This window comes from Anomaloglossus baeobatrachus, chromosome 2, assembly GCF_048569485.1.
Source record: "Anomaloglossus baeobatrachus isolate aAnoBae1 chromosome 2, aAnoBae1.hap1, whole genome shotgun sequence".
In the NCBI taxonomy this organism is placed as follows: Eukaryota; Metazoa; Chordata; class Amphibia; order Anura; family Aromobatidae; genus Anomaloglossus; species Anomaloglossus baeobatrachus.
In genome coordinates, this window is record NC_134354.1 from 663102260 (window position 1) to 663127860 (window position 25601).

At 46.9% G+C, this 25601-nt stretch overlaps 1 protein-coding gene across 3 annotated transcripts in view; it reads left to right on the forward strand.

Moving 5' to 3' along the window:
* Positions 1-544: 544 nt before the first annotated feature.
* KIF5A (kinesin family member 5A) overlaps positions 545-25601 on the forward strand; it is a 259310-nt gene continuing 234253 nt past the window's right edge. For 2 of the 3 annotated variants that reach the window (XM_075337080.1, XM_075337081.1), the window contains exon 1: positions 545-945. In XM_075337080.1, the coding sequence (XP_075193195.1) occupies positions 820-945 (126 nt within the window). In that variant the 5' untranslated portion in view covers positions 545-819. The remainder of the gene's footprint in view (positions 946-25601) is intronic. The other variant, XM_075337082.1, reaches the window with a different exon arrangement.

Genomic DNA, 25601 nt, shown 5'->3' on the forward strand with positions numbered 1-25601 from the left:
ATCTCCCCTAGAATCCCCTCCTGCAGAGCACCTCACCCACTAGTCACCTCCTGCAGAGCATCTCCCTCCCAGTAGTCCCCTTCTGCAGAGCATTTCCCTCCCAGCAATTCCCTCCTGCCGAGCACCTCCCTCCTATCAGTCCCCACCTGCAGAGCATCTCCCCCGCTAGTCACCTCCTGCAGAGCATCTCCCCCGCTAGTCACCTCCTGCCGAGCATCTCTCTCCCAGCAGTCTCCTCCTGCAAAACATCTCCCCCCAGCAGCGCATCTCTCCCCGAGCAGTCCCCTCCTGCAGATTATTTCCTCCAGCAGTCCCATCCTGCAGAGTATCCCCCCTGCAGAACATCTCCCCCCCCCAACGTCCCCTCCTACAAAGCGTCTCCTCCAGCAGTCTTCCCCTGCAGAGCATCTCCCCCTGCGTCTCCTCCTACAGAGCATCTCCCCCAGCACAGCATCTCCCCCAGCGCCCCCTCCTGCAGATCATCTTCAGGGCCGTACTCCGCTGCCTCCCCCCTCACAGCTGCATTAGTCCCTCTCCGATCACGTGACCCCTCCAGCCCCCGCAGTGGAGCACGCGCAGCATCACTCAGTGACAGAGGACGGCACCGCATCCCGTCTCCCCCCGGCCGCCGCTGCAGATGAGAGCTGCCTGCCCCTTCCATGCTCAGCACCTTCCTCCATCATCAGTCTCCAGGGCAGCATCCATCCCGGCGGTGCTGTAAGGGCGGGATCCAGCTCCTCTCTGCTCCCGGCTCTCCCGTGCATCCTCCCGCCTGAGCTTCTCCTGCCACCCGTGATTTGTACCCGATCATCTCCCATCATGGCCGAGACCAACGAGTGCAGCATCAAGGTCCTGTGCAGGTTTCGCCCACTGAGTCAGTCGGAGGTTCAGAGAGGAGACAAGTACCTGCCGGTATTCCAGGGCGACGACTGCGTGGTGGTCGGGGTGAGTGACGGCTGCTCCGGGGATGCGGGCACTGTGCCCGGGCAGGGTGTGGCGGTGCCCTCCATACAGGCGGCCAGCCGTGTACCACCTCTGCCTGCAATGCGCTACAGCCGTGCTACACCCTGCAGCGTGCAGAGGTGGTGGGCAGCAGGGGGCATATACTGGGCATGGATGGGCTCGGTGCTATTATATGGTGTAGGGAGTATACAGCCCGGTACATGGCAGACGGGTGGCCATATTCCTACCTCTGTGCTTGTTTATGGAAAGATTGAAACTGCGCCCCCTGGCGGATCTGCCTAGAAACCCCTGTCACAGGCTCTGCTCTACCTGAGGACAAAGCCAGGAATAGGAGGCATCACCCTGCAGTGATATCACCACCATCATCATCACAACTACCACCATCCTCATCATCACAACCACCACTATCCTCATCTCCAACAACCTTATCATCACAACCACCACCATCATCATCCTCATCATCACAACCACCATCCTCATCACCACCATCCATATAATCACAACCACCACCATCATCATCCTCATCATCACAACCACCATCCTCATCTCCAACAACCTTATCATCACAACCACCACCATCCTCACCATCCTCATCATCATCATCACAACCACCACCATCATCATCCTCATCATCACAACCACCATCCTCATCATCACAACCACCATCCTCATCATCACAACCACCATCCTCATCATCACAACCACCATCCTCATCATCACAACCACCATCCTCATCACCACCATCCTTTATAATCACAACCACCACCATCATCATCCTCATCATCACAACCACCATCCTCATCTCCAACAACCTTATCATCACAACCACCACCATCCTCATCATCATCATCACAACCACCACCATCCTCATCATCCTCATCATCACAACCACCATCCTCATCACCAACAACCTTATCATCACAACAAACACCACCATCATCATCCTCATCATCACAACCACCACCATCCTCATCATCATCATCATCATCACAACCACCACCATCCTCATCATCATCATCACAACCACCACCATCATCATCCTCATAATCACAACCACCATCCTCATCACCAACAACCTTATCATCACAACAACCACCATCATCATCCTCATCATCACAACCACCATCATCATCATTATCACAACCACCATCCTCATCATCACAACCAGCACCATCATCACAATCAATCTCATCATCACAATTATCATCAACACCATCATCACAAACACTACTATCACCACCATCCTCATCATGCTCATCACCATCATCATCATCCTATGTAAATGCAGCAACAGGGTGGAGATGTGAGGTCACTTCCCTGCACTGATGTATCCCAGCAGTTGTACATATGATACATGGAGGTTCTGCCTGCACTGATCTCTGAGTGATGAGTGTGACCTGCCCAAGGTCACTGGGCCGTAGCCTTGATTGTCAGAGATGCCCATTTGATGGGTACGTTGGTGCTGTACCCGGCCTCCACGCCCAAAGCTTGCAGGGAGATGGCCGTCCTGCCAGTGCTGCCTCCACCCTTCATCTCATCAATGGAAAAACAAATACAGAGCAGCGTGTTCAGCCCCTGACCGGCGTCCGCCCTCCTCCGGTGGTAGCACAGCCAGTGATGCCACCATTGCAATCTGATTATTAGGATGAAATGTACATTTTTTAAAGTATTTTCCTATAAAAGAAATTAAATTGTTTTGAATTTTCCATGTAATGTATATACCGATTATAATGTAAAGCTTCAGCCATTGATGTGTTTGGGACCAGTCAGCGAGCTCGTCCACTAAGAGGGTCACTCATTCCTAGAGGAGGACAGTCAGCGAGCTTGTGCACTAACAGCGTCACTGATTCCTGTAGGACAGTCAGCGAGCTTGGCACTAACAGCGTCACTGATTCCTCCAGGAGGACAGTCAGTGAGCTTGTGCACTAACAACGCCACTGATTCCTGTAGGACAGTCAGCGAGCTTGTGCACTAACAGCGCCACTGATTCCTCCAGGAGGACAGTCAGCGAGCTTGTGCACTAACAACGCCACTGATTCCTGTAGGACAGTCAGCGAGCTTGTGCACTAACAGCGTCACTGATTCCTCCAGGAGGACAGTCAGCGAGCTTGTGCACTAACAGCGTCACTGATTCCTGTAGGACAGTCAGCGAGCTTGTGCACTAACAGCGTCACTGATTCCTCCAGGAGGACAGTCAGCGAGCTTGTGCACTAACAGCGTCACTGATTCCTGTAGGACAGTCAGCGAGCTTGTGCACTAACAGCGTCACTGATTTCTGTAGGACAGTCAGCGAGCTTGTGCACTAACAGCGTCACTGATTCCTGTAGGACAGTCAGCGAGCTTGTGCACTAACAGCGTCACTGATTTCTGTAGGACAGTCAGCGAGCTTGTGCACTAACAGCGTCACTGATTCCTGTAGGACAGTCAGCGAGCTTGTGCACTAACAGCGTCACTGATTTCTGTAGGACAGTCAGCGAGCTTGTGCACTAACAGCGTCACTGATTCCTGTAGGGCAGTCAGCGAGCTTCTGCACTAACAGCGTCACTGATTTCTGTAGGACAGTCAGCGAGCTTGTGCACTAACAGCGTCACTGATTCCTGTAGGGCAGTCAGCGAGCTTCTGCACTAACAGCGTCACTGATTCCTGTAGGACAGTCAGCGAGCTTGTGCACTAACAGCGTCACTGATTCCTCCAGGAGGACAGTCAGCGAGCTTGTGCACTAACAGCGTCACTGATTCCTGTAGGACAGTCAGCGAGCTTGTGCACTAACAGCGTCACTGATTCCTGTAGGACAGTCAGCGAGCTTGTGCACTAACAGCGTCACTGATTCCTGTAGGACAGTCAGCGAGCTTGTCCACTGTTGAGCTCTGTCTTACTCCGTTTTTGCCTTGCGGTTTAGCACACACTCTGGGAAAGATTCTGACATATATATGTGTCCATAGGGACCATTCCCAGACGGAGGCCGTTATATATGAGTAGATCGTAAAAAAGCTTTTCCATCATGCATTATTCAGTAAAAAACATCCCTTAAATGGACACTTTTTTCTTTAACATGGACGTCTGTGGCTGACGGTTGACATTAACACGTCAGTGACCATTTTCCACTGTATTTACAGTGTGGTGTGAACATCGCCTTACACAGTGCTGGGTAATATCGCACTATAGCCATAATCGTCATGCTCTGTCAGTACGTAGACACGCCCACAATGCACTCCCAGGCTAATCTGCATGTGGCATCACAGCACGCGTTGACACATCAGATTCCTACAAGGCAGGTGTCATTTTTCTTGTAGTAGGATCTATACAGCCTGTGCCACTAGAATTGGTAGTAAAATGGTCCTTACATGGAAGCCTTGATCCTTCCCAGTGCCAGGTGTGCTGTGGGCATCTGCCCTGTACATATCTGTTCTACTGTATATATTCTAAGGGCTGGATAGTCAGATGACATTTTATCATACAGACCGAGTGTCCGCGTGAAAAAATCTCACCATGCTGTATCCCTTTCCGTGGATCAGATGAGCATCGCCTATACAAATCTATAAGGGCAGAAATAATGGTATCCCGTATTAACCTGCTGTGGATTTGTACAGATATTATTAGGAAACTGAACCACATCCTGCGCATTGTATAATGGAGATACATATTAAAAAGATGGATGTGACACGGATGACAATGCAGATGGAAATTGTCCTAATTTTCTGCATGCCTGTCTGACCATAAAGTAATTGCATTATCCTATCAGCGCATGGTTTATGTGTAAGGGGTTAACCCTGTAGGCCTCATGCACAGTACACACAGCTTGTAAGGTGACATATAAGCTACCTATGGTTTTACATTACGCAGCTGTTTGCCGCAGTTTGTATTTTCCTGCTGGAGAATATTTCTATTATAATAATACATTTATTTATATAGCGCCAACGTATTCCGTAGCGCTTTACAATTTACTCCATAATAAACAATGGAACTCGCTTTGAAGCTTTAGGCTTTTTTAGCATGAATACATATACTTATGTATATAGAAGAGCTGCTTGCACAAAAAGCATAAAAGCACCTATCAGTATACAGGGGCACTGGAGACCCCGCAGCACTGTACCTAAGGCTACTTTCACACATCCGGTTTTTGCTCTGCGGCACAATACGGCGCTCTGCAGAAAAACCGCAACCGTTTTTTTTGCCGCTGGTTGCGCTTTTTTATGCATAGACTTACATTAGGGCCGTATTGTGCCGCATGGGCTTGCGTTCGGTCCGGTTTTTGCCGCATGCGGCAGATTTAGCCGATGCCGCAGCCGGATGGAACGCTGCCTGCAATGTTTTTTGCTCTGGCAAAAAAAATGCATCGCGCCGCATCCGGCCGCTGCGGCGCATTTTTCAATGCATGCTTATGGACGCCGGATGCGGTGCGATGCGGAAAAAATCGCATCCGGCCGCCGCATGCAGTTTCTTCCACTGCGCATGCTCAGTAGCATGCCGCAACCGGGAAAAAACGGACGGGCCGCATGTAAAAACTTATGCAAAGGATGCGGTGTTTTCGCCGCATCCGTTGCATAGGTTTCACAGCCGGATTGAGCCGCAGTGCTAAAACCAGATGTGTGAAAGTAGCCTAAGAGCTGTGGGTATTGTCTGCTGCCCTATAGATTTCCCATACTGCACCATACAGCAGTTCTACAGAATACAGAACGCAATAAATTGTGTCGCCATTTACATTCTTGTGTATAAATGCACGAGAAACCAATTTGGCTCCAATGTCGAAAAATGGAAGCCCCCAGAGGTAGAGTGTAGGATATCAGATAAGCACCATGGTACGACCCTGTAGACCACAGCTCCCTGATACAGGGTGTGAATGAACCCTTATTTTAGTCAAAATGCTTGTCAATGTTTTGTGCGATCGCAGTGGAGGGTTATTTATAAAAATTCATTATTTGCACATTTATTATTAATGGAGAGAAATAGCAGCATTATTGGTGAGGGTGAGCCGTACTGCAGTGAAAGGGCCGGGCCTGCAGTCCCGGGATCACTCATTTCTTTTACCGGCTGTGAAATATATTATTCCTATATTTTATCAGACGTGAAGAGAAAGATCTGTAAGAATAAAAGGTCAGCACAGTCTGTCACTTTTGTGAAAAAGTCCTTCACCCTAGTAATGTTAGTCGTGTGCCAATAATATGGCCTCCAACACATCTGTCCGGGAATCCCCCAACTCTTCTCAGACTCCTATTTATTTTTGTCTGATTCACATTTAAAGGGAACCAATCACCAGGATTTTCGTATACAACCTAAAGCCAGTGCTATGCTGGCACTATCAGGCTGATTCTATACATACCTGTAGTGGTCACCTCGGATGTTTAGGTTTTGAAATCCAAGAAAGTAAAGTTTATAAAATGAGCAGCTTCTTGAGTGACAGCAGCTGAGGAGCAGATAATATCTGAGGCGGGTATTCCCAGTTATCCCCTCCCCCTGCTAAAATTAGCATAAGTATTATGCAGTCAATTAACTTTTGACTAAAGGTACCGTCACACTTAGTGACGCTCCAGCGATCTGACCTGGCAGGGATCGCTGGAGTGTCGACACATGGGCGCTGGTGAGCTGTCAAACAGGCAGATCTCCACAGCCTCAGAGATCAGCCACCAGCGACCCGTGTAACGACGCTGTACTTGGTAACCATAGTACACATCGGGTTACTAAGCAAAGCGCTTTGCTTATAGTTACCCGATGTGTACCTTGGCTACGTGTGCAGGGAGCAGGGAGCCGGCTTCTAGAAGCTGCAGACACTGGTAACCAAGGTAAATATCGGGTAACCAAGCAAAACCTTTGCTTGGTTACCCGATGTGCACCATGGTTACCAGCGTCTGCAGAAGCTGGCTCCTGCTCCCTACACATTCAGATCGTTGCTCTCTTGCTGTCAAACACAGCGATGTGTGCTTCACAGCGGGAGAGCAACAACCAAAAAATGGTCCAGGACATTCATCAACGACCGGCGACCTCACAGCAGGGGCCAGGTCATTGCTGGATGTCACATACAGCGACATCGCTAGCAACATCGCTGTTGCATCAGAAAACCCGTGACTCAGCAGCGATGTCGCTTAGTGAGACGTGGCCTTTACAGGACCTGTGCTGATGTCATACCCATGTGACCAGAAGGGGCGGGGCATCAGTCAACAAAGCTGATACCAGGAAGCAACATTTTTCTGTTTGCTGAGGCCCCGCCCCTTCTGGTCACATGGGTGTGACCTCACCACAGGTCCTGTAAGTCAAAAGTTAATCATTGTACAGTATAATACTTATGCTAATTCTAACAGGGGGAGGGGATAACTCTGAATACCCCCCAGATATTATCTGCTCCTCAGCTGCTGTCACTCAAGAAGCTGCCGATTTTATAAACTTTACTTTCTTGGATTTCAAAACCTAAACATCCGAGCTGACCACTACAAGTATGTATAGAATCAGCCTGATAGTGCCAGTATAGCACTGGCTTTAGGTTATATGGGAAAATCCTGATGATTGGTTCCCTTTAAAGGGAATCTGTCACCAGGTTTTTGCTCCCCCATCTGAGAGCAGCATATTGTAGGGGCAGAGACCCTGATTCCAGTGATGTGTCACTTACTGAGCTGTTTGCTGTCATTTTGATAAAATCTATGTTTTCCCTGCTGCAGATCTAGCAGTAATACAGATCTCATGAATATGCTGGACTACCTGGCAGCATGTCAAGTAGCCTCTATTGATAATCTCCTGCTGATTAAACAATGATGTTATCAAAGCTATACTAAGCAGCAAAGAGTGTTTCAATCAGGATCTCTGCCCCTACATTATGCTGTTCTCAGATTAGGTGTCACACGGAGTTTTGCGCAAACTTTGATGACTGTCATGGTGGCAGTGGACTCTGTTCAGAGTGAAGATTCTGATACTCTGCCCAATGGTTTCTCTGGTGTATGGGAGCAACAAAGGCAGACTCAGACGTCAACCTGCTGTGTACTGATTCATAGGCAGGCTAGCAAGAGTTAGTCTCTGCTTGTCTGCTTGCTCCTTTAATCACATTGTGGGGAGACCTATCACACCTGCTCCCCTCCTATGTTTGCTGGTGGGATCCTTCTACCCATGCCAGCTATAGTTTATTCTATGTTGGTCTGTAAGGTGTGGTGTCCCAGACTCTGGTGAAAGTTGTGCTTTAGGTGTGCCTATTACGTGTGGAGTTTACCCTTGGTGTTTTATACTTCCTTCCTGCTCTTGTTTTTCCTCCTGAATCTCTTATTGTCTTTACCTTTGTGTATGTGTGCTGTGTGACAGAGTTTTCTTTTTTGCCCTTTCAGTCTTTATCTGTGGTTTCAATACACTCCTGTCCCGTCCTTCCCTGGAGGAAGGGGTAATCATTTTAGTATCGGTCAGGAGCAGGGATAGGAAGGAGACTCAGGCCTCTCCACCATCAGAAATATCCCTGATATTAGGGATAGTGTAGGGTCCCCTAGGTTGAGTGACAGCTAGCTTAGGAGCCCTGGTTCCGCGGTATCCCAAAGTCATTAGATGGTAAAAACCTGGTGACAGATTCCCTTTAAGAGCCACTGACCATGTGTGGCTGAGTTTTGACACCGATAAAATGCATACACACTGAGGGCTTTTCCCAGCCGCAGGTTTTTTTCTGCCTCGTTAATTACAGAAGATACGCAATGTAGGTCAAAGGAGCTTTGTGAAAAATTTCTCACATTATGCAATAATATTGGACAATCACTTAAACAATAAAAAAAACCAAACCTACAATCTGTTAAACTGGAACCTTTAGGGCATCTGTACAAAACGGGCCCTGGTTGATTAACCCAGAAGCCGCCATTTATAATGCCTCTCAGCCTAGCTCTAAGGCTCTCTGATCGCCAGCAGGAATCCCCGTTTGTTTTTTCTCTATCGGTTGGTGAAGTCTGTACCTCTATTCGTGCCATCAAAAAAAATAGAAGCAAAACACGCCAACCTCTAGTTTGGGAGCCTTTCCCATTCTACGGTTGTGCATTGAATCCAATGAATACTATACTATAATTCCCTGTGTAAAAAATGAATCAAAGTAATTTTTCCAACAAATATAGCAGATCCCAGGTTCTATCTGTGGGACCTTCTGCGATCATTTAATAATTGGGTGAATTGCCTAATAATGGGGTTATTCTGTAATACATAGTTTACCAAAATGTTTGGATTCGGTGATGGCAACTGATCACATTTATATATTAGGGTCCATGAACTCAAAAACAGGTTTTCTTGGCCATTAATGTACCATATTTTTCATATTATAAGACACACTCTTCCTCCCAAAAATTTGGGAGGAAAATGAGAGGTGAGTCTTATAAGCCAAATGTAGCTTACCGGGGGGTGATGGAGAATGGTGACAGGAGGCAGGGGCGATTTTCGGGCTGTGTGCTGTGGGCACTGTGCTGCTGGGGCTGTGAGGCGAATGCTGCTTTGTGTGGCGGGCGGCACTACTGTGTGCTGCAGGCGGTGAGGCAGGAGCCATCCTGAAGACGTTGGCGGTGTAGGCTTCAAATAATGGCGCCTGGAGTCGGCGCGTGCGCAAATGGAGCTCTCCACTCAAGATCTAATCTGTGCATGCGCCGCCTCAGGCCCATTGATGTCCCAGCAGCGGCCTTAAGGAAAATGGTGCATGATGGTGGTGCGTGCACAGATGAGATCTCGGCTTGTCATTGAGCTGATAAGTTAATCTGCGCACGCACCAACTCCAGGTGCCATTTCTTTGAAGGTCGCACCGCTGACAGTCTTGTATGTTTTCTCTGCCTCACAATGCCACCGAGCATCTGGGATACCTGCCACACCGCTCGCAGCATCGCCCTTCTCCATGACTGCCCTTGCCTCCTGTGACCACCGCTGCCCCCCCATTCCCCTTTCTCCGGTAAGAGACCACTGGATTAGAAGACGGACCCCATTTTTTTTACATTTTTTTTCTTCTCTGAATTTAGGGTGCGTCTTATAAGACGAAAAATGCTGTAATTCAGCTTTAAATAGTGAATTGGTAGAAAAACTATAGGGGAACAAGACCATTGCGTGATACCCTTTTAGGTATAAGGAAATTAAAAGGAAGGTGCTCACCTGAGCGAGTGAAGTGCAGACACAACTCCTATGAGCGCCTGAAAATATCAGCTGCCTCGTGGCCGGGGGATCATCTCCTCCGAGATAGTTGACCAATGTGGACAATATCATGATATTAGGCTGTGCTGCGGAAATGAAGAATTCGTAGGGCCAAGATAATTGAATGGTTTTTATTTCCACAACGCGTTTCGATGCTGGGCTAGCGTCTCTTTCAAGTAAAAAAAATCAAATGAATCAATAAATATAGACTTATATGACTTCCGAATATAGTTCTATCCCTTTAGTTACCCTCACTGTCAGGGCTTGATCATCAGTCTCTAGTGCTGCACAGTGTTCCCTGTGTTCGGCACAGGACCAGAGTGTTGCGTGACACGGGCTGTCATTAGCTAGGCATGGATGATATATGGACAGAGAAATGGGCCATTGGAATAAGCAGTCAGCCAACCCCTTCTTGTACCGACCAATGAAACCTAGTAGAGCATAGGATTAGTGAGTGAAGCCAATAATTAAGGGGAGCCTGACAGCTGATACATGCTGCCCGGTCCACGAGCACCGTGTATCAGACCTTTCCTATATGGATGGATACCTGGCCTTGGTATTTCCCTTGTCATATCTTTAAACTTGTCAAAGAGTTGGATATTGACTAAAAGGGCCACTTAATATGGTGGTTATGGTGGTCTCCTAAAAAGAGCCACTCCTTGGCTAGGTCCTTCCCGGAGGGATATCTGGCTAGTTTCTGTGTCGAGACTCCTAACAGAGGCTCCACGGACTCTTTTGATTTGCATATTTCCCAGGGAGCAAGGCACCTAGGATTTCACTGTATTGAGCGCCCTCGTTGGCTGCCGGCAGTGTTTTCTCTGGCTGGTCTCCCCGAGATCAGTGATTGTTTTGTCTTGCTTTCCTATATGATCACAACAAGGTAAGTTTCACAGGGAAAAACATAGTTTAAAGGGAATCTGTCAGCAGGTATTTACTATGTAATCTGAGGACAGCATGCTGTAGAGGTTACAAACAAAAGTCAAATTTGTCTCATCAAGCTCCTTGCTGCTGTTTACTTAAACTAAAAGCTTTATCACCTAGTGATTATCATTGCTGGACTACAATGTCACGTAAACAACATCCGGCACGCCTCCTCCTGTGATTGACACCTCACTGTCGATGTACAATCTCTATTGAGAGCCTGATGTGGGGAGGACAGCTGTCCCAGCTCTGCTGCTAAATCTAAAAGCTTTGATTGTATCAGAACGGCTGCACCCAGTAATCTAAGCGATACATCGATGGATTCAGAATCTCCTTGCCTGCATTATGTGGCTCTAAGATAAGGTAGCAAAAACCTGTTTACATATTCCCTTTAAAAGCCTCTGGGGATTGAGCCGTACAGGAGACTTGTCAGAAAGGACTCTACCCACCCACTGCCAATGACTAACAGATCTCTCCCTATAATCGCACACAGGAAAAAACCTTACACTCATGGGGAGTGGCGGGGAGAAGCTACAACTGTCATGGTTTGGCCAGCATGTATCAGCCGTCAGGTTCCCTTTAAGATGGGGGTCAGATAAGTGTATAGTATTCAATGCAAAATACTAATAACACTTGGCTCAATTTTTGATCCAAGTCTCTCACATGTGAGAATTGGAGAACAGGTGGGTTGAAGGTGAGAGTATGGTAATTTCTCCATCTTCTCCATCGCCTGTCTCTCCGTATATCGCACTGCACTTGGATGACATCAGTGCAGTCCGCTGCTTCACGCACCCATAAACTTGTATGGGAGCGCCTGAGCCAAGATACGCTGCCAATCGTAGCATGCAGCTATTGTTTCCTCATGCCGAATCACAGATCTGCTCTGCCTGATTGACTAAGGCTGGCTTTACATGCTGCGATATCCGGCCCGATATCGCTAGCATGAGACCCGCCCCCATCGTTTGTGCGCGACGGGCATATCACTGCCCGTCGCGCACAAAATCGCGCACCCCCGTCACACATACTTACCTGCCCTTTGACATCGCTGTGACCGGCGAACCGCCTCCTTTCTAAGGGAGCGGTCCATTCGGCGTGACAGCGACGTCACAAATCGGCCGCCCAATGAAAGCGGAGGGGCGGAGATGAGTGGGACATAACATCCCGCCCACCTCCTTCCTTCCGCATTGTGGCCGGAGGCAGGTAAGGAGATGATCCTCGTTCCTGCGGCGTCACACGTAGCGATGCGTGCTGCCGCAGGGACGAGGATCAACTTCGCCCCAGCGACAGCAGTGATAACTGGCAGCGGTCCCCCATGTCAGCACGAAGCGATTTTGGATGTTTTTGCAACGATCCAAAATCGCTCCTAGAAGTCACACGCTACGACATCGCTACAGCGGCCCGATGTGCGTCACAAAATCCATGACCCCAACGAGATCGCTGTAGTGAAATCGTAGCGTGTAAAGCCCGCTTAACATTGGTCCAACTGCATTGTGAGATTTTCTCAACCAATCTAAATACTAATGTGCGGGATCTCTGAAGCTGATTTATGTATTTTTTTCCCCTGAAAACCCTTTTAATAACAAGAAATCTGACTGTATCTTGTAATGATCGATGACAGTTAATAAAATACACAAGTGTATAATAGACATTTCTTTATTTCTGTATTGATTTCCAGTTTTGCCATATTTCTCTTCCCAATTGAGATAACATTGGCGAGTTCATGGATGTGGCATACATGAGGCGTAATGACATAGCCCAGGGCAGAGCTGGCCTAATTATTGTCATGATCCTTCTAATTAAGTTTGCAGCTCCATCCATGTTTTACCTCCTATGAAATAAATCCAGGAAAATGAATAGATTTTACTTTGAGCTCATTCTTTGCTTCAATCTGCGACTTTATATAATGATCATATCTATATCGGTAATCATAGAATATGACATTGAGGATGCAGATGCATTGATATTAGTTATATTTATCATAGAGCACGCTTCATTGCCTTTCGTGAACCGTGACTGACAATTCAGCCGTCTCCCTCCTGCCCCAGCCATTAATAATTAAAACTAGATACAGTGTAATCCCCATAGAAAGTGGCGCTTATTACCCAAGGAAGCAAAGACTCTGTATTCTGCCCAATTATGATTTATTTCATTCCCACTTTTAACCTTGAGCGAACACTATTTTTAGACACCTCCAGGGGTTGGTAAAATGTCCTTGTGAAATAAAAACTACCACGGCACAAAAACAACAACAAAAAGAAAGCCGGCGAGTGCCGTGCAGTGCTGATATCCTCTTTATGACTCATAAATACATGCATCTATAATAATACTGGAGGGGATTGAATCATTGTCTGGGATTACATTTGCTTTACCCATAGTGCTGCAGCTGTAGAAAATAACAAACTCACCCAATCTAGGATCCTGTGATGCCTCTGCTGCTGCAGTCAGTCTTTGTTGACAAGCTGCAGGAGTGACGTCGTGACTAGAGCGCATGTGATCACTACAGTTACTCAATGACGCTCAGTGGTGCTACAGATGGAAACAGTACAAGCTGCTATGCTGCAGCAGTCAAGATGCAGCATCTCACCTGCAGCTTGTCAGCAACTATCATGGAAGCTTCAAAGTGGCTTGGTGCAGCATGGCCAAGAGGCTTTGTGCACCCTAAGCATGGCCAAGAGGCTTTGTGCACCCTAAGCATGGCCAAGAGGCCTTGTGCACCCCAAGCATTGCCAAGTGGCTTTGTGCACCCTAACCATGGCCAAGAGGCCTTGTGGACCCCAAGCATGGCCAAGGGGCTTGGTGAACCCTAAACATGGCCGAGTGGCTTGATGCACCCTAAGCATGGCCAAGTGACTTGGTGCACCCTAGCATGGCCAAGTGGCTTGGTGCATCCTAAGCATGGCCAACTGGATCGGTGCACCATAAGCATGACCAAGTAGCTTGGTGCGCCCTAAGCATGGCCAAGAGGCTTGGTGCACCCTAAGCATGGCCAAGAGGCTTGGTGCACCCATAGCATGGCCAACTGGATCGGTGCACCATAAGCATGACCAAGTAGCTTGGTGCGCCCTAAGCATGGCCAAGAGGCTTGGTGCACCCTAAGCATGGCCAAGAGGCTTGGTGCACCCTAAGCATGGCCAAGAGGCTTGGTGCACCCTAAGCATGGCCAAGAGGCTTGGTGCACCCTAAGCATGGCCAAGAGGCTTGGTGCACCCTAAGCATGGCCAAGAGGCTTGGTGCACCCTAAGCATGGCCAAGAGGCTTGGTACACCGTAAGCATAGCCAAGAGGCTTGGTGCATCCTAAGCATGTCCAAGAGGCTTTGTGGACCCTAAGCATGGCCAAGTGGCTTGATGCACCTTCTTTCACATACACCAATCATCAAAGTACATTTCTCCTGGAGTCTGTTTGGTTCCCATTCTGAGCATGTACCAACACTCTGGCGATTGGCTCACATGCAAGATTACAATGCAGAAAATGTGAAGCAAGCGATGTAGATCAATGAAGAGGGTGAAAATAGCCAGAAAACATGTCGGTGGGAAGATGCACCCAATCTCTCATTAATAAGCAAAAGGTCTTAAAGGTCTAACGACTGAAAAGAAAATGTGATGACAGTATGTGCCCTACTGATCTCTGTCAGGTACAGGGTTGTTATAGAAACCTTGTGAACATTCAGACAATCCAGCACAACATCTTAGAACGGGCGGCTCTATACTACACGATCTAGATAGAAACAAAATGAGCATATACCCTGCATAAGGTAAATAGTGATAGTACATATAGGTAACATAGGGTACTTAGCACTGCTGTTTGTGATCTAAAAGCATAAATGCCATCCCACCGCAACAAGGTGCACCCCAATCTGGACAGTCCTATCATATAATCTTAAAACCATGTGTCAACCACCTCAATGGAGAACATGACACAGGCCGCACTGTTCAGACACCTGCCCATGGGAACCTGCCCATGGGAACCTGCCCATGGGAACCTGCCCATGGGAAGCCATAGAAATGCCTAGCTCAAGAAGGGGGCATCTACAGCTGAAAACAACTGCACATTATTTATTAACCTGTTTACACTGGGAATGTGCACAGAATGATCAGTAATAGTAATGGCTGCCATTGTTCCTGATTTTTAAGTAACTTTAATCAGTCAGCACTCAGCAGGTTTTTGTTATGTGATCCAAGAACAGCTCAATAGAGACAGTGACTCCAATTTCAGCAATGTATCACTTACTGGGTTGTTTGTCATAATTTTGATACAATCTCTGATTTATCTGCTACAGATCTAGTAATGCTCTGAATGCTGAGCTCCATGTAACGCTGCCCACATCACTGATTGACAGATTTCTGTGTAAACTGCATAGGTAGAAACCTGCTAATCTGTTTTTGGGTGGGTTAACACTAAGCTGGGTGAGTACATGGCACGAGAAAGCTAGTCCTGTTGTGATAATCTTTTGCTGATAAAACACTGATTTTATTGAAACAAGCTGCTCTCAAATTACATAGTAAAATTGAGCTGTCAGATTCTCTTTTCACCCAATAAATAATCGCATGTTTCCATTGCTTGATTATCATGAAAAGAGAGTTCCTAGGAAAAATATTGCACATGTATAGGATTTGGTGGAGAAATTTCTGCACCATTTCTGTATCTCTTGACAGGAAAAACGCAGCAGCAAAAGCTTGTGTTTTTGCCTAGTTTTTGATCCATTTTTGATGCGTGCTTTTGGTGCAGATTTATCTCATTCAGTAGAAATCTGCAGCAAAAACGCTACAAGAATTCACATTCTGCAGATTTATTTCTGCACCAAATTTGCAAAGGGAAAATGCTCAAAAAATGTGATAAAAACGCAATGTGGGCACAAAGCCTAAATGCTCCCTTAGCCTGAATGGTGACTTAGGCTAGGTTTACATTTCCGTTAAAATGTATCAGTCACAATCCGCAGCTCTGGTAAACAATGGCATCCGTTTAGCGGATTCCGTTGTGTCCCCTAGACTTGTATTAGTGGCGGATTGCGACTGATGACCTTGCGTTGCATCCGCTGCGTCGCGGTCAGTCGTTTTTTGACTGACCGCCGGGCGGGAGCAACGCAGAATGTAACGTTTTTCTGGCCGTCAAAATTAACGCGCCGCGCAGGAATCCGTCGCCATCCGTCAAGCTTGTAATGGATGTCTATGGTGCTATGTAACGGAAATGTGAACCTAGCCATAGCCATCTGGCAGTTATACAGCACAGGCTTTGGGCCTGTAACTTTATTTAGCCATATGTTAATATAACAAGACCTGTTGACAGAAAAATACAAAGAAAAAAAAGTCTAATCCAAAAATGGCGGTGTGTTTATATTTCCATCTGGTAGGTTTCTTTAGAGGTTACCGGGGTTTGGCTTTTGTAGATTGGGCACATCTAGATTTTATGGCTCTGGATTTTTCATGGATGTGTCAGTACTGTATATACAGACAGTATAGGATTACAGAAGACCTTGAAGTAACCTGTGTTCAAATGGAAATGCAGTAAATGTATCTCAGCCGTGGTTCCAGAAAGTGAGACGATGGATATAAATTAAACATGTATCTAATTACTTTAAAGAGAACTTGTCCCGTAGCCTGCAGATATGGGGTTAATCTGCAGATTAATGGGGTTTAAAACCAGGCCGGCGCCTGCACATTGAACCTCGTTGTCAGGAAGAAATTAAATTTATTCCTCCTGGCAGCATTCTGATTGCAGTCACAGGGGCGGCACCAGTGCAGGTTCAGTCACCGCTTTGTTTATCAAGAATGGCGGCAGTAACTGCGCACCCGCACTGGCTGACAGCCTCCTCCAATGCTGAGCGGACCCGCGCCTGAACCCGTGCCGGTGCCACCCCCATGACTGAAACCCAAACGTTGCCGGGAGGATTAAAGTTAATTTCTTCCCAGCAGCGGGGCTCAATGTGCAGGCACCCGACAGGTTTCAAACTCTATTAACCTGCAAATTAAGCCCACACCTGCAGGCTAAGAGAGTTTTTACACATAACAGGTTCCCTTTAAAAGCTTAATTCTTCTAACTTGGGGAGGGGAGGAGAAGAACCAACAATATGTCTAGTATTCCTGTTTAATTGGTCAGAAAAACAGGAAACCACAATACGTGACATTCACTGTGTGAGTGAGAACGTCTAAGCTGTCATTCACTATTTGATATGTGCTTTCTCTGTGTGACCTGGGAGTGGCTTTTATAATGTACTAGTAATAGGCCTGATGCTATCTCATCGTGAGTGCGGTGAAATGAACTCTGTCTATGCTTAGTGGTGCTGACAGGAGCTGTGGACATGTGTCACACTGTTTGCGCTTTCCAATATATCTGTTGTATGTCATCCTTCTGCATTTGTGTATTGTATGTGTTGCGTCATTTGACGTCTTTCACCCCTGTGCACTGTCTCTTCCTTGTTGTGTGCTGTATATTGGTATCTGGTGTTGTGTTTCTTGAGCTGTGTTCACTATGTGGTGTCTCCCCTGTGTGCTGTGTGTGTTTACACTATATGGTCTCTTGTAAGCTGTTGTGACTATAATTGGATGTCTTGTCAGTGTTGACATGTGTGATCAGTGCCGCCATGTCTTGTCGCTCGGCACAACATTGCTTAAGGCATGGCGATGTCAGGCAAAGGCGGACATGCCCGGCCACGCCTCCTTACTGCTCAGTGACATTGCAAATGTGTAATTTAAAACACCAACACCTCATTATACCTGAATGTGGTATGGGTAGCACAATGTTAGACTGGGAACAGAATTGTGCTTACTCAGCCCACAATTTGGGTTCCGCCTGCACTGTTGTCCCTGGTTACCATGGCTATGATGTTGGCACTAACTGCGGCTGCGCAACTGACAGTGCCGCAGTGCATTGTGGGATACGGTTACATCCGCAACTGGTAATTATGTATGTAGAGGTCTATGAAATGTCAGAACAAAACTCTATAGGCTTACATTGTAAAAGAGATTTCCAGTTCATGGAGGATAGAGTGACCCAGATTGTCTGAATAGAGGTGACGTCACTGAGAAGAGGAGCAGAACAGCGCTGGAGACTGGAGAAAGCGACGGTAGGTGAGTATATGAATACGCTCAAACTACACTGTGTGCACAAATTTAATTACAAAAAACTTAATGGGAGAGCTTCTTTAAGTGTGTACAGATTTTGGCAAAACAAGTAAGCTGATATCTGCTTGACTGCCTTATTTTAATATTCTGGAGAAATATTAATTCCTCCAATTAAAAAGGGGCATGTGGTGCTCAAATAAAGATACAGTCCATAAATTAGCATGGAGTACACTCGGCACTCAAAATGGCGGTGAAAGAACAAAAGTATATAAATATAAACCGATTGACATCATGTACAGGGATAAAGTTGTTAGGCAGCACAGTGGTAATACAACTCCAGTCGTGTGGATATGGCGTGGTCTTCTCCTGGTGTCTACTAACAGCCAGCCCCCTGATAATATCTGCTTCCCTGCAGACTGAGAATGTCCCAGAAGGGAGGGGATCACCCAGGAGCAGGCCATGCCTCCTGATGTGTGATGTAACATCCCAGAAGGGAGGGGATCACCCAGGAGCAGGCCATGCCTCCTGATGTGTGATGTAACATCCCAGAAGGGAGGGGGAGCACCCAGGAGCAGGCCATGCCCCCTGATGTGTGATGTAACATCCCAGAAAGGAGGGGGACCAGAAAAGACTAGTCCAATGTCACACTGAATTACAAGTATTGTAAGCGTGCAAAACAGCTGTATAGATCTCATTTTTATAGCTTATGAGGGCATGGCGGCCATTTGAAATTTTTTTTTTATCTCCACAGAGTACGCCTTTAAGAGTATAAGGAAGTGAGCTATGACCATCACCTGTTGTTAGTGGGGGTTCCTGTATTAACCTAAAGCTATTTTTTTTAGACATTCTACCCTGTTTTATTATATAAAAATGTGACTTGAACAATTTCTAACAATATATTTTTTAAAAAAGGGAATCTGTCAATAGGATCAACCCTATGAAAATGCAGGTCATAGACAGAATAAAATTATACCTTGATATCTGTAATTCAGTGTTTTATTCCAGAGGAATCCATATTTTTCTTAATGTGTAAATGAGCTGTTGAGATCTATGGGCCGGACACTGAGATTCTTCCTCCAGAGCTCATGTTAAATAAAAGGCGGGATAAGTAGTGTGAGACATGTAATGACTGACAGTCTGCTCTCCTGATCTACATGTCTCACAAAGATAACACTACCTTTCATTTAAAGTAAGCTCTGGAGGCAGATTTTCAGGGAGATATGTATAGGGCCCATAGATGTTAACAGCTTCCTAACCTATTAAGAAAAATGATCCAATGGAATAAGACAGCTGATTCCAGATATTGTTACGCCCGGGTGGTGGATCCTCTAGGCCGTGCACCGGACTTCCCCAGTGGAGCAACTCAGAGCTAACCCCTATACAGGGACTGTCCGGTCACCCCACTAGAGGGCCTGGATGCACGGTTGTCAGAGCGCGAAGCGGTACTAGAGCAGAGTCCAACCGGTAGAGGAGGTAGAGGTTGCCGGGTAAAGCCGAGGTCAGGAGATGGGTTCAGACTGGAGCAGATGGTAGTGTCACAGCAGACAATCCCCGGAGGACCACTCGGACAGGTTGCGATCAGGACCCGGTATGCTTGACAGGACAGTCCCCGCAGAACCTCTTGGACAGGTTGTCAGCAGGTCCAGGTGTAGCTTTGGTAAGACTGGTTCCCGCAGGACCTCTCGGACAGGTTCTAGACAGGACCAGGTGTAGCTTTGGTAAGACTGGTTCCCGCAGGACCTCTCGGACAGGTTGTAGACAGGACCAGGTGTAGCTTTGGTAAGACTGGTTCTGTGGAAGACACAATGTTAGAACGAGACACAGCAAGAGGGACCTGGATTCCTAGCTAGAGAACTTGTAGAACAGGCGACGCCCTAAAGGGAGGAAGCTCCTTAAATACTCTAGTCCTGATTTAGACAATATCCTGTTTCAGGAGTGCTGGGCCTTTAAGAGGAGGTCAATGACCGCGCGCATGCCCTAATGCGCATGCGCGATGCCCAAGTGCCGGAGGCCAGAGCAGGGAGCGGTGTCGAGGAAGCAGGGGAGCCAGGCAAGGTGTTCAGGGTCGCAGGGGAGCGCCGGGAGAGGGAGACCGGAAGCCTGGAGGGTGCCGAGGAGGATGTGTGGCTGAGGGCAGGTGATCCGGGGACCGGGGCGGTGTGCCAGGAATGGCGTCGGGACCCGGGCAGCGTGACAGATATCAAAGTATTATTTTATTTAACTTTCTATGACCTTCATGTTTATATGGATGGTTTAGGATGACCCTACTGACAGATTCCCTTTAAGTTATATATCTTTTGAGTCAACTTGAAGATGTTTTCCACTACTCGGACAACCCTTTCTCAATCACTATTTCCCTCAAGCAAAATAATAACAGTAGACAACCCATTTAAGAGTAATTTGTGCAGATATCTGCTTTTGATCCAGAAATAGTCCATCATCACAGTTTCAGCACGTTCACTTACAGTATCACCTAACCCATGTGTTACCTTCTTAAAGGGGTTTTGTATTCCTGAATTTTATATAGCAGGCACACACAAAAAATCATGTGCACCTTGTCTGATGCTGACCTCTCCTCTAACAATGTCTGGGTCCCATGTTGTTCTCTGTGCTCCTTCTTTATTCTATGATGGGTAGGTGTCCATTGCAGCTAAACACTGGCCACATCAGTGACCAAACGTTTCTTCTGCTACCAGTGATTGGCTGCAGCGGTTATGTTTACAGAGCCGGTGTAAAGGGCAGGGGGAAACATTAGCTTTGACCTGCTTCTAATGTTAAAGGGAACCTGTCAGCAGATTTGGGGCCTATAAGCTGCGACCACCACCACCGGGCTCTTATATACAGCATTAATTTCTAACATTCTGTATATAAGAGCCAAGGCCACTGTGAAGAACGTAAAAAGCACTTTATAATAGTTACCTAAAACGGTCGCTGCAGTGGAGATGGGCCATATAGGCGTCTCCTTTCTCTGGTGCCGGCGCCTCCTCTTTCGGCCATCTTCGTTCTCCTCCTGAAGCCAGTGTGCATGATGCGTCCTACGTCATACACACTCGCTGGTCCCGCGCAGGCGCACTACAATACTTTGATCTGCCCTGCACCTGTGCAGGACCTTAATGCTGGCGAGTGTGGATGACGTTGGACGCGTCATGCACCCCGGCTTCAGAAGAAGGACGTCAAAGTTGGCTGAAAGAGGAGGCGCTGGCACCAGAGAACGGAGACGCCCATCTGACCAGTTTGCACCGCACCTATCGTTTAGGTGAGTATTATAAAGTGATTTTTACGTTCTACACAGCGGCCTGGGCTCTTATATACAGCATGTTAGAATGCTGTATATAAGAGCCCACTGGTTGTGGCCACAGCTTATAGGCCCCAAATCTAGTGACAGGTTCCCTTTAAATATCGTGATCCTGTGTTTTTTATTGTATAGAGAAGTGTAAAATATCATTGTAATCCTAAAATGTCTGTGATGATAACGAGATGACTAATGAAAAGTGATTTTCCACTCTATTATAGATTGATCCATCTTATTAAGGTGGTGTTTTCACTTTTGTTTATTCACTGGGGTTAATTTGTTAAAATAGGTTGATCCCTATGGGCACACATCTTTTTCATCCCGATAATTACAATACCCTAATAAGCCAAGGCGTTTCCACACAATTATGACCTTTAATAGTTGAATGTAATGTACTCTGTCCATATGAAATCTGTCCTATTAATCATGACGTCTAATAGAGTCCATCGAGGCTTTTATGAGCCACAAGAAGTTGCTTCAGAACTGCATTTGGCCTTGAGGCTTCGGACCAGTTTGTCAGCCAATTTGTACTGACCGTGATGTGTACAAAATGAGAAATTTATTATGTAAAATGGTTCTGTATCTGGTTATTAAGTGAGATAATATTTGTTTTCCTCCTCTGTTCTCGGATAAACAAGTTACAGGGAGATGAATGAGAATTTGGTGACTGTAATGCTCTAGGAGATATTGAGAATTCCAGCTGCACACTCGTATCACATTAATTATCTTTCCTCACAAGGCTCCTTGTTTCCTCTGTCGGAGATACATCAGTGTAATCTATTTCAGACAGACCTGTGCTGAATACAGATGGGGCAATGCATTTCAATGGGCCGTGTGAATCTGATAGTATTGTAGTAGCACACAGAGGAGATCGCAAACACCACAGCACAGTATACGAGTATTTGAGGCTCACACACTGCACCGGCTTGAGGGATCTGTCCAACCACCTATGGCAAGGGTCGCCCTAAATTATATTTTATGTGGTGGAGTATATGCCAGTTCCCCCTTCCAACAGATCATGTTTCCGTAAGGTGGATCTGGCATTTCAATTTTTTAAGACAACTGCTACTTACCTTAAAGAGAACTCATCTGTAGGATTTACCAATTTAAAGTTAAGGGTGGCTTTACACGCTACGAGATCGCTACAGCGATCTCATTGGGGTCACGGATTTTGTGACGCACATCCGGCCGCTGTAGCGATCTCGTTGTGTGTGACTCCTAGGAGTGATTTTGGATCGTTGCAAAAACGTCCAAAATCGCTCCTCGTTGACATGGGGGTCCTCTCCCAATCGCTGTTGTCGCTTGGGCGAAGTTGATCCTCGTCCCTTCGGCAGCACACATCGCTACGTGTGACGCCGCAGGAACGAGGAACCTCTCCTTACCTGCCACACGCCAGCAATGAGGAAGGAAGAAGGTGGGCGGGATGTTCGTCCCACTCATCTCCGCCCCTCCACTTTGATTGGGCGGCTGCTTAGTGACGTTGCTGTGACGCCGAGGGAACCGCCCCCTTAGAAAGGAGGCGGTTTGCTGCTCACAGCGACGTCGCCGAGCAGGTAAGGCTGCTTTCACACTACGTCTTTTTAACATGCGTCCTGAACGTTTTTTTAACGCAGAAACGGATCCAGTGCAAATGCGTTTTCATTTCAATGCATTTGCAATGGACTCGCGTTAACATGCGTTCACCTGCGTTTGCGTGCGTTATAGTGAGGATCCAGCGACTTGCAGTTTTTTAACATCTTTCAAAAACGCTACTTGTAGCGTTTTTGAGCTGCGTGCAACTTCTGCAAATTGCTGGATCCTGACTAAACAGCATGCAAACGCATGTGAACGCTGGCATGCTGATAGACAGGATCCTGTTTGCTCTACTGAGCATGCCCAGAAGCCAGCCTCTGTGATCAGTCTATCTCTCTCCTCCCTCTGTCTCTCTCCCCCTCTCTCTCCTCCCTCTCTCTCTGTCTCTCCCCCTCCCTCTCCCCCACCTGAGAGCTGCGGACACTCGTAACCAAGGTAAATATCGGGTAACCACTTATCTTAGTTACCCGATGTTTACGTTGGTAACGTGTGCAGGGAGCCCGGCTCCTAGCAGCTGCAGACGCTTGTAACCAAACTAAATATCGGGTATCCAAGCAAGTATACCCGATGTTTACCTTGGTTACGAGCCTCGCAGCTGTCAGATGCCGGCTCCCAGTCTGGCACGTTTAGTTCCCCTCACTCCCGATCACATGACTCCAGTGCCCGCCCCTAAACATCCAGTGACAGGATCCTGCAAAGTAACACATGCGTTTGCATGCGTTTTTTGCTGTAAAAGCAGGATCCGCTTTTGCAGCAAAAAAACGTTCAGGACGCATGTTAAAAAGACGTAGTGTGGAAGCAGCCTAAGTCCCGTGTGACCCTGCCGTAGCGATAATGTTCGCTACGGCAGCGATCTTCACATATCGGCATAACGATAGGGGCGGGTGCTATCACGCTCGCCATTGCTAGCATCGGCTAGCGATGTTGCAGTGTGTAAAGCCCACTTAAGACATAATCACAATGGCGCTGTTATACTGATTAATTTGATACTTACGGTAAATTGAAGGAATCCGGTCTGTGATTGTGGTTGTAATGTATGTTTTCTGGGGGCGGTGCGGCTATGCTCATTCACTGAGCAGATGTGTTTTAGTGGAGCTCCTGCTATCTTGAATGCCATCCTGAGGGTTTTATCCCTTCCCTGACCTCCTGTGGACCAAAAAGCTCCTCAAAGAAAACTGGACACAGCTGGGCAATTGTGGATCATAAATATTCAAGCACCGACTTGAAGACTCTGAAGAAATCTGGTTGGGCCCATACGGGAGAGCAAGTGGCTGCCATCTTGGTGTCTGGTCCCGCAGCTGAGGGGAGATAAGGAGTGTGTGCTGATTAGGAAATTACCTGGTGAGGCTTCACCAAGCTACTGTCTGCTGGCTGATTACACCCACAGGCTCCAGAATCGGCCTCATGGTAAAGTGCAAGCATCAATGTCTTCATTAACCTTGGTGAAGGCCTGCTGGGTTCAGAGACAGCCGCTGGGTTTTAGTGCCATCAGGTTGCTTTAGCTGCGACCACTATCTAATCTCTGAAACGAGAGTCTTCAGTACAGTAATCAGACAATTCAGACTGGGGCTAGTAATACTGCTTTATGGACCTAAAATGTGGCTCTCTGACACCTATAAAGGTTGGAAGCCACGGGTGAAGGAGTTTGCAACATCGGAGGCCCATCCCTCATAAAGTGAACAGGCGCCATTTTATGGAGACAGAGACATTGGCTCTGAGCAGTCATGCCTCATGCGCTGTAGCAGTCATCCTTTGCTTACTTGGTGCGCTAAAGTGTGCAAACCAGAGCCACATACCCTATGCAAATCAAAAAGGTCCATAGAGCCTCTGTTAGGAGTCTCGACACGGAAAATAGCGAGAAAAATTCCTGGAGGGATATCTGTTTTATCTTGTTGGTCTACTAGGCATTGCTCCCACATGGCCAGAATCCTACTCCACACTGATGAGGGTCAATACCCCAAAACAGCTGTCTGTGGATGTATACCTGGCCTTGGTATTTCCCACCACTCCTACGTCCTTTAATGACTCAGATTGGAGGAGTCTCTTTTTGTTTAAGACTTTGTCCTATTACGAATTACGGTAACAAGACTGGCTCTGCTATATCCTTCATGATAATGTTTTCATGCTTTGTGAAGTGGTACTTCCTTTTTCTCTTATTTAGATTTTCTACTGATATATGTTTTCCCAATTAAGATATATCTTGGATTGTGAGGGACTTCGGCTCCCCTGGTAAGAGGGTGAAGGTATAGATAAGAAGTACCAACCACACATAATAGACTTGGTGGAGACGCATTTTACTATAGACTCAGCTCAGTGGTTGAAGAAACCCTGGGTACAATGGTCAGCACACTTTTCACGTCTGCTATTCTAGAGGAGTCTCATTGCTAGAACACAAATCGGTTAGGTGGGGGGCTAAGGTTACGTCCAGAAATCCAGAAGGCCGTTTTCTTTTTACATATTCAGTAATTAATTCTCAAGAGTATGTAGCAATGTGTTTATATAACCCTCCCCCTGCTAATTTAGAAATAATTAAACCAGCTGTGAGCTTCTCCTTAAGCTACCCAGATGCTCACATTATATGTATGGGGGACTTTAATTTGGTTATGAATGATAATTTGGATAGATTTAGATTAGGACTTGGTGACTAGACCTTCTTCTACCACTTTGTTGTCATAT